The following is a 10,701-nucleotide window of genomic DNA, read 5'->3' on the forward strand; positions in this document are numbered from 1 at the left end:
GCTCGTGAAATATCCGCCTTTGTTACACCAGACGGATTGTTCAAGTACAAGATGATGCCATTCGGAATGAAGAATTCTCGACAGAGTTAGGTAAGACCTGTTGATGCCAAAATCAGTGCCATTTCAAGTTTTCCCACACCAAATTTCAAGAGACAACTGATGCGCTTTCTCGGTATAGCTGGTTACTACAGAAAATTCTGTCGAAATTTCTGTACAATTACTGAGCCTTTGACTAACTTACTTAAAAAGAAAGTTAGTCAAAGGCTAAGTAATTGTCAAAATTTCTGTACAATTACTGAGCCTTTGACTAACTTACTTAAAAAGAAAGTAAAGTTTGTTTGGTCAGAACAATGCCAACAGGCATTTGATACACTTAAAGCCATACTTCAAAGTGCTCCAGTTTCGTCTGCACCAGATTTCAGTATGCCATTCAAATTAGCTGTAGATGCTAGTGATATGGCTGCTGGTGCTGTTTTATTGCAAGAGGATAGTCATAGAATCGATCATCGTGTTTGCTACTTTTCACGCAAATTTAACAAATCCCAGAGAAACTACTCTACAATTGAAAAAGAGTGTTTATCTTTGCTATTAACTTTACAGCATTTTGAAGTTATGTTACTTCTTCAAATCAGGCAATAGTGGTTTATATTGATTACAACCCTCTTGTTTTTCTGCATAAATTAAAAGGTAAAAATCAGGGATTGTTAAGATGGAGTTTAATTTTACAGGAGTTTAATCTTGATATTAGACATATCAAAGGTAGAGACAATTGGATTGCAGACTGTCTCTCTCGTATTTAGAGTTTGTTGTTGTTTACATTTTTAATATCACATTTGTAAAAGAAATTTTTTTTCTTTGAAAAATTTTGTTTTTGAAGATGGGTTTGTTTTATGTAGGTCATTTTCACACACTCATCATGACCTGAGTTCAATTAGTCTAGAACATTCTCAAGGTCACTGCCTGAATGACCTCATAACCTTAAATTCTGATAGTCATGTTTGGAACGTTGTGGAAATTTACTGAGTTGTGCAAGAGAGATAATTTTAGAACAGTAATTAGCATGTCAATAAAAGTTCTAGATTGTTCTTATTTGCTCTTATGTAAGCACATGGGTATAAATAGGAACGTTCACAGCTTGCAGTCAGACTTTTTGGATTGTGTCTCTTGCGTGTTACTTCAAGTCTTTGGAAACTCCAACAATATTAATTTTAAGACTTCAAGACCTTCACTGCCACGGTGGTTTTATACTGTGGACTTTGTGCTACGCCAAGCCTGCAAGCCAAACGACTGTTCATTCATCCAACTGACTGTCACAACTCTGAGACTGGAGCTTTGCCGTCCCAGCTGAGATAAGTAATCTGTGCACTTTTACAGTTTGTATTCTATCCCTGACTTAGCAATTAGTTTTATTTTCGTAATAAATTTTGTTTAAACCGAAACTGCTGAGTTCATCCTTTTGTTCGTTTTCTCTGCACGTAACAATGGGTCTTGTCAATTTTTGTCGTACCTCATGAATGTTTACACATATTGATTAGAGATATATAGTCTTGATGGTCAAATACTTGGGTGGGGGAATAAAGATGGTAAACACCCAACTCATGAAACCTTTTTGTTTGCTTTTAATGTTGGTAAAAATGATATTCCATAAATGATTAGTATAATGAAATAAAAGATATCCATGTTTACGCCTTGAGTAGAGTTTTACATCATAGAGTACACATCGATTCTGATCCTAATTGATGAAAGTGCAGCAAGTAATAGGGGTAGTTTTTCATGTCACCGAAAGCCTATGCAATACGCAAGATCCTCGTCACAAGAGGACGCTTCTGATTAGGATCTATATCAAAAAATGTTTACAACAGTTCAAACTTTTAAGGTGCCAAATTTAATCCTTTTAACAAAAAGTACACAATTGTCAAAAAAATCTCTGGTTAGCTGCTAACCGTACAACAAAAGAAGCTGTCGTTGGGGAATGTTGCCGTCTCCCTATTTATTGTCACACTGTAAAACGTTGTATCATATTCTGGTTGAAACATCTTGCAATGCCTTCTCATAGAATCCCAAGACAAGCATATCTGAAGTAGTGCAATATTGACAACACGGTTAGAAATACGTGGGCGACGACTGTTAAGAACATTTTATATTCATTTGGCTTTGGTTTTGAATGGATTTCCCAGGAAGTGGGTAACAGTTTTTTTTTGTATACTTTTGAAAATAAAGTTAAAGGTGTTTTTAAACAACGCTTGAAGGAAAGTTTAGCTTTGAAACCAAAGCTTCGCACATATATTCACTTTAAGAGTCCTTATCACTTTAAGAGTCCTTTATCTGTACCTACATTGTAATTGACGAGGCATTCGAATGTTTACTTGTTTTCATTGCTAAGCACTTCTTTTTGCAATAGAGGAAGGCAGAAGGTACAACATTGCTCCAGCCGACAGTCTCTGTAAAATTTGTAATATGAATATTGTAGAAGATGGAAACGCTTTCTTGTCATTTGCCCAGTGTGCAACAACTTGAGAATTAAATACTTACTCATGGATCTATTTCTGGAACCAACAGAGCATTTAAGCTCAGAGGTAATATTGGAATAGAGTTTTACACATGTGTACTACTGCGTTTTCACTGAATATTTGTTGTGTATTGTAACTTTTACCACGTAGTGTAGCACATGTAGTCTCCTATTTATATAATTTGTTTAAATATTGTTATTCAATAATTTTGTACTCGACACAAAATATCGGATGTAACCTCCTTTGCATATTGGCCGGTAGCCTTGACACGCAAATAAAACTTCAATTTAATTCATTCACATTTGATAAAAAAAAAGTTTGGTAGCGCATCGATGTCGACACGCCGTGATTGTTTTTTTGTCAAGGGTATAGTAGAAGAAGTAGTTGTATTTATCTAGTTATTATTTGAAGCTAGAACGTATCCTGTTAGCTGCATATTCTTGTCTCATCGCCAGTCGCAGATGTCATTTTAACCCTATGAGTGCTACAGTCAATTTTTGTCATTTTAAAAAATATAACGAAGATAATTTTTTTTCAGATTTCCCCAAAGCGTTTACGAAAAATAAACTTTAGGTCAAAATTGTGTGTCCCTTTTGTCAAAAATTATCAAAACGATAGGAAAAAACTTGGTTAAAATTTTGCACTAACTTTTTGGTGGGAAAAAGTACAGCACTCAAAGTGTTAAAGCTCATTGATAATATCAGATACAGTCTCAGATCAAGTTGCATTTGGTGTAAACTGTAAAGAATGAGTCTCAGGTATAATCGCAACTGAAGTCTCATTTCGAAATGAGTCTGACGTTAAGTCTAACTTCCTCTTTCTAAGGGGTCATAGATTAATAAAAACAATCAACACTTGTGAGTCTATATAGTTGTTTCCATCATACAAGTTTGCTTTGCACATGCTTGATAAATACAATTTGTTGCCCTTTTTGATAGACAGTTCTTACGTACAGCATCTTATTCCACTTGATGCCACAGTTACTATAAACTTGTATCTGCTAGAAAACCTTTCTTTTTGAATGACAATACTTTGTCAGATTCACCAGATACACGGAACTAAGTAGAGTGGTTAGAAATGTCAGGGTTCAACAGGTAGCTTACACCTCTGTGCATGTGATTTATACCTCTGCTACTTCCATATTGCTACCAACCAACGCACAGTATACTGTGTTCACAGAAACCGGTTGAGAGGTTGTGTCACCACAGAGTTATGAAAAGTCCATCAGTATGATTTGTCACTTCAGTTATCGTGTCGTATTTATCGTGTAAGCAAGAATCGTCTAATTATTCGCCTAAGTTGTTTCCCAAGAAGCAGCATTAACAGCGCTTTGGTCATTTAGAGTGGGAACGTGATGTGATAGGCGAACCCTTACAGGCGTAGACCATGTAGCTACAACTGTAGATGGACTGTGACGACTTATCAGGAGGTAAGATTCCAGAGTATCTGTGCCGAGAGACCAGAATACTTCTAAATGTGAGCATTGATTCTGCTAGCCGTGAGTACTTTGCAACAAACCTGGCTGGGCACCGACCGGTCAGCATGCAAACGGAACACAGGTACATAAGCTTCTGGACTTTTTTGGAGAGAAGAGGAGCCAGACGAGAAGAGCGTTATCTACATGTATGATTGCACCCCGCGTAGAAGGATCCCTTTTATGTAATCGATCGACCTTTAAGTGGGACGTAAAACTAAAATGGTTGTTCAAGCATAGATAAGCACGAGGGGCAGTTTGCCTAGTATCGACTTCGACTCACCTAATATGAACTAAACCATGTGTCACTAGTACTTTTAGAAACAGTGTTATAGTGAAAACCGGAGCACTATAAAAAATTCAAATTTAAAAAGCATGTGCCCACGATTATTTTATGACAATAAGAGCTGGTTGTTACATAACATCATTCTCTTTCGGATTGTGGGAGCTGGTTGTTACTTAACATCATTCTCTTTCGGATTGTGGCAATATTTGTAGAGATAAAAATGGCGGCCTTTGCCAGAGTCATTCCACGTTGCACTTACCCAACACAGCTTAGCGTCAATCATTATTGTTTATTACACCTGTGAAGTCAGTAAAATTGGTCAAAATAAGCAATTGATAATATCGTATTCATCTGGAATTCCTGTAGCTTGAAATGTGGATGGTATATCATTGTACTTACCGACCATTCCGAGAGAAATTAGGCAAAGCGTAAACTTCAACATCATCGCCAGATTAAAATCAGTCGCAGATTTTCAACGTGTTTGTGACAAAATGCTTTGTCATTATTATTCATGAGCTTCCATTACTATTCATGAGGCAATATATAGGTCTTGGCCCACTTGTATACCTGACAGTCTCCAGCTCACTTAAAGCTAATCATCGACCTCTGTACTGTAGTATATTGTGTAGTGGAATAGTAGCATTTTAGATTATAGTACTCGCTGCCTCCAGTCTTCCTAACACCCCTTCAACATCAGCCTTGTTAGCCCCGACACACTACCAAGTGACCGACAACCCATCATAACCCCGGTGATGTAACAGTGATATTTGTATCAATTATTTTCTTAAAACCATAGATCCTCGCGAGGGTCTATGCTGTCATTAAGCAATGGTATTACTGCTGTAAAATTAGAGCTAACTGACCATAAGAAGAATTGTTTTAGCACTGCTTTTTGTCGGTTACTCATACTAGGTCAAAGATAACTATCAAGCGTGACTGTCGATTCATTATAGTCATTACTGGTCAATGTTTGACAACAAGCAATGGCTATCATGCCGCACTTTATTTACAAAACAAACACTAGGTTTTAATATATCACCAATAAAGGGGAGTGGTACACCATTATCAGATAGTTTGAATACGATACTTCTACAATACCGGGAAAGGTTAGCTGTCTACAAAGACGTGATTAACCATAGACAAACAGACAGAAGTCAGTACGCCAAAGACTCAGAGCGTCTGCGTCAGTATTGTCAAAGCGAAAAAGTGCGAGACCTAAGTTTTACACTTAAGGAGCTTAGTGTCTAGAAAGTGTACAACGTAAAACCGTTTATAAACCTGCATGTTGTAATGATTTCGGTTGCATCTATAACTAACCAAAACAATGTCGGCAAAAGCAAAGGAAAGGCAGGTCGCTCTCATCTAAGTACAATCATGTCAAACAGGATTAGATGATTTGTCAACACATGATAACTAGAAGGTCCTGACACGACGGCCGGTCATTGTTAATGATTTAATACTTGTTTAAAAATAGCGTTGATGGCGCTGAAGCACCACTAACTATGATTCACGGTATATTTATTACGTAAGAGTAACCGTTATTTACAACTAAAAGATCTTACTTAGTGTGAGAGCCAGCCAAATCCAAAAACATATTTTTTATGCACAGGTAAATTCCAACACTAAATTACCCAGGTCTTGAATACTTCCGCGTACTATCACTGCGATGACTCTTATCGTTTAACACGCAGTCTCCGGATATGAAACCACACGAACATGTCACATCGAACAGGATGTCGGATTCACTATAAATGTTTACAGTTACAGATCTGAATTTTTAATGATAAGAGTTTGTATTTTAAATTAGAAAACCGCTTTCCATTAACACAATGAAAATCATGATAAATATTACTGCGCCAAATTTACAGAAATTTTTGTTATAAAAATCTTTCATATCCTTTCTATTTCTTGACCAATTTTGATGAAATTTTTAGAATCACGTCTTGATAAAAATGAACATAGTGGCAACATTGATTAGACACATATGACACCGATTCGATAGAAATATATATTATAAATACTTATTTGTATAAACGGGATAAACGACTACAGTGAATATATTGTATTTTTGTTATTTCTCAACCAATTTTCATGAATTTTCAGAAAATAGAGACTGCATGCCCTTCTACTGAAAAACGTCATATATTAGAAGTTCTACGAGCTCAATGGTTATACTAAAGAATGAAAAGAATGCATTGTAAAATGTGTTCTACAAAGTAAATCTGCCCAATAAAGGTCACATGATGGCCTTAAAAACAAACCTGTATTTGTACAAACGTATATGAAATACGCATACTGCTACGCGCGCTTGCACACGTGGGTTTGTTTGTACGGTTGTTCATTCGAAAGCCGGGTTTGACCTATTCAGTAAAATATGAAATCATAAGTGATGATTTGCAAGAATCATTAATATCAAAAATGCAATCTGAGAAAACTTGTATTTCTAGTTATGATAAAGAAAACTGCATCCATTGGCGTACTAACAGCGAAAACGAAGACTGGCCTGTCTCTAGACTGTCTCTTGTGCCGCGCGACAATATAAACGCAGCCACTGACATTTTTCACAGACAAAACACACTCTTTTTCTATTGAAAAGGCGTGCTGGCGTTACCAGGACTTAGTATTTTGAACGTGTTGACAAATATATCCATGTCTTGAACAAATAAAAAAAAATTGAAAAAAATCTAAATTCCAATAATATTCGATGATTGTATTCAAGTCAATGGAAAAAACACACTATCGACCCGACCCTAGTACGGATTGTCGCTGGTGGGGCAGAGGGTGAGAGGTGTCCGTCAAACAGTCGAAGGTGTGCTCGCTGTCTTCAGAATTTCATCTAGACGTTTATAGTAGACGTATGGTGATGAAGGTGTCATCGAATAATGTAGATATGTTCAATAACACTGACATTTCGATGGCAGCAATCTAAATTGAGCTGCTTGATGAAATGTTTGTCCGGCTGATGCTTTCTCAGTTTCGCTGGAGCTACCACCTCGATTGACCAAGGAAGTTTGTGTAGATGCGCACTCAGGAAACGTGATACCGCGCCGTTCAAGCTCTTTGTGTACATAATAACTGTTGTATTCTCAACTCTTCATGGAAAACTTTTTGTAACAATAAGAATACAAATTGAATCTTTTGTTTAATTTGTGGGATTGATTGAATAGATGGTGTGCCTTTGATGACGTTTTGTTTGGGAGTTCTCTCTGAAGAAACGTCTGTGGCTGCGTTTATTTTTTGGCGACGCACAACGGAGAGTCCACACTGACTACGTTTTCGCCGAAGCCAGGTTTGTGATTAGATTCATATCGATTAGTTTTTACAAAAAATGATTTGATTGGAGTAAATCATTAAAAAATGTTTATTGCTGGTATCTTGTGTTAAATTTTAATTTCATAAAATTACTCATCTCACAGTTCATAAAACCTTAAAGGGGCAAAAGGCAACTACTTTTGTTTTTCGTATCTACTAAAGCACACAAGAAAATGCCCTCTACGGCCTCGGGAAAGTCTACTTTTGGGGGTGACTCACAGTCCCTCGGGGAACAGACGTATGCTGTTGCCCTCTTGACCAGTCAATATGTGTATAATGACAACCACTAGAGTTCGATCTGCACAAATCGTAGCTGTAACTGTTATTTGGGTCAGGCCCATGTGAAATTAAGCTTTGCAATTTTCCAGAGTTACTGCTGTGCATAAACACCCTCTCGGCAGCCATGCTATTGTGCGGCAAGAATACGTGCTATTCAAAAAATTACAAAATATTATGTGATCGTTGGCCTGACGTCAAACTTTCATCACATACTCTTCGAAGTATCCTCTTTCATTGTATGTCAAAATTTTAGATAATTTGCATAATGCTCAATTTCAAAATTAAAGTTGAGGTGGTCGATGGAGATCAAAAACAAACATCAGTCGTATTTTGGCAAACAAAACAAAATCCTTCCAAGTTGTAACCTAGTTTCAGCAACCGCCGTGCAGGCATTTTTGATTTTCAACGGTTTACGGACAGAAGTTAGTGTTTTCTATCTATCTGCACATCCTTCCAGCTAACTATACATCACCAATAGTCTACAGACACACAAAATGCCTATAGCACAGACTGACTTTCAGTCAATTGTGCTTAAATGGTTACTTCAATGTTCAAATAAACAAGGAAAGACCATACATTCCGTCGATGCAACTTCGTGTAAAGGGGTTATATTGGTCAGAGACATTGTAACTTTTTGGCACTGAAATCAAGAAACTAAGATACCAATCAATCAGTAGGAAATATTACTTTTCCAAAACGAAATCCAAAGGCGTCCTCACTCGATCTCCAAATTTAAATGAACAAAAATTATAAAAAAGTATGAAGGTCAAAAATCATTAAAATTCAATAGTGAGTAATCAAAGAAAACTGGTGTTACAAGAACTATGTAATACAGTTCATTACAGTTACAATCATTTCTCAGAGTTCGTAAGAGTTCGATATTTATTCGATTACAAGTTCATTATTGTTAATAATCTCCAATGATAAAAATAGATATTCAATATCAGATAATCAGTTCGCACATATCAGTACGCGAGTCATTGTTGACGGCTTTGGTGTTATTATCTCCCATAGCTTCGTTGCCTGTTTTGTAATCAGGTCAACAGCATAGATGCATACGTTTATTTTTTTTAAGGTGGCGAATTCTTTCGTTGCCAGCACGATATATACACATGCTCGTTTACCCTAAATGTTCATCAATGTCGGTAAACACGCATTCCATGAACACCTCTTTCAACTGGGTCATCGGATCATTAAATCTGTCTCGTACATATCAAAGTAGCCCCTCAAAGTATTGCCGGGCAACATCAGTCGCGGGTCACCTGCCAGCAATTCGCCGCGGTCGCTACCTCGGTCCTCTTCAAAGCACGTCTGCCTAGAACCGAAATTCACTGGGCGATCGTCGTTACGTGAATCATTATCACCATCATCATCGTCATCTATAAACTCAAACGTTCGCTGCATAGAAGATAAGAACAGGTATCACTACTTTGAAATTTAAGTAATTTGTGTTACAGAACAATGCCATGCTTATCTGGCCTTGAGATGAAGGTCATAGGTTATTAATAATGTAAGGTTATTTACAAAATGCACGAGTCCATAGTGCAGCGGATGTAATGTATAAGTCAAATAGCTTCAAGGACAATAACGAGCCGTGCGATGTACGAGGACCAAATTCAAGTCTTTTGTGAATACCTTAGTAATGATACTCACTTGTCTAGTTTTATCAGAAGAAGTAGAAATTTCATGGTTTGTCAGACCGGACGCGCCGTGCACTGCACCGTGTGATCACCAGCAGAATGGGAGCACAGTCAGTTCATCCGCTAAGCGCACACAACGAAACTTTTGAATTTTGAATTTTTGAATTTTTGAATTATTCATCTCTCTAAGCCTCCAGTGCTGTGCACATGCTAGAAATTGTAATTCACATGTTTCTCACTACGGCAGAACCCACGACCTTGGAGGTGGCTCTGTTAGTCAGGTGGCTTAACAAAAATATCGTTACACGGATGACAAAAGTGCCAAATTTGCTACAGAAGTTCGCATACACGCGTAGATCAAAATTAGCTATTGCTCCAAAAATTTGGGTCACCGGAAAGGCTCGATGACGTCATAAATTTAAAATGGCCGCCGTTATATTGCTTAAAATGGTAAAATACTGCTAATTCGGGCAGTTTTCAATATTATTTTGAATAAACTGACACAAACATCCCAAATTATAAATACAACATGAAATTGATGCAAATAAATTATTGTGATGACGTCATAAGGCCAAAATGGCCGACCAAATTCAAAATATCCCCCATAATACCGTGTGATAATGTTCAATTACTGTTGATGAAGCCTGTGTCCAGCATTTTAGTGCTTGCACTGAAATTAACACCCCAAATTACAGACAAAACATATAATTGATGCAAATTAATTATTGTGATGACGTCATAAAAACAAAATGGCAACCACAAATTACAAAATGGCCTATTATGAAGTTTACTATGCTTAGTACAATAGCCCATTTATGTGACGAAATAATAGTTTCAAGGTAATGTACAATTTGTCTTGATGATCTGTAAACTCAAAATAAATGATAAATGTACCAAAACTTAGCCAATAAGCTCAACACAAGTTGCAAACTATTATGAAATTATTGAGTTTTTAACAATGGTCTCTGTCTGAAAAAGTGAATCACTTTAAAGGAAATGAGGGCAACTTTACGTATCGGTTCTACGTTTGAAAGTGTTACGATATAGTGAGTAGTGTGATTTCATGATAACGAAAAACATGGCGAGAAACCGGTGAATAAATCATGCCTGGACCCTGGTCACGTGACTTTGGCCCCCGAAAGAAGTTTTATGTTTGTGATTTTGGTCTTTTGCTTCCTTTGTTTGAGAAGCCTTTTTCGT

The 10,701-nt window shown here is 36.9% G+C and overlaps 1 protein-coding gene across 1 annotated transcript in view; it reads right to left on the minus strand.

The window, feature by feature from the left end:
- Positions 1-4,933, minus strand: part of LOC139126360 (uncharacterized) — a 54,341-nt gene extending 49,408 nt beyond the window's left edge. The window contains exon 1 of the mRNA XM_070692431.1: positions 4,670-4,933. Coding sequence (XP_070548532.1) covers positions 4,670-4,715 — 46 coding nt within the window. The 5' untranslated portion in view covers positions 4,716-4,933. The remainder of the gene's footprint in view (positions 1-4,669) is intronic.
- Positions 4,934-10,701: the final 5,768 nt, after the last annotated feature.

Source organism: Ptychodera flava (genome assembly GCF_041260155.1).
Source record: "Ptychodera flava strain L36383 chromosome 3 unlocalized genomic scaffold, AS_Pfla_20210202 Scaffold_27__1_contigs__length_13241970_pilon, whole genome shotgun sequence".
Lineage (NCBI taxonomy): Eukaryota > Metazoa > Hemichordata > Enteropneusta > Ptychoderidae > Ptychodera > Ptychodera flava.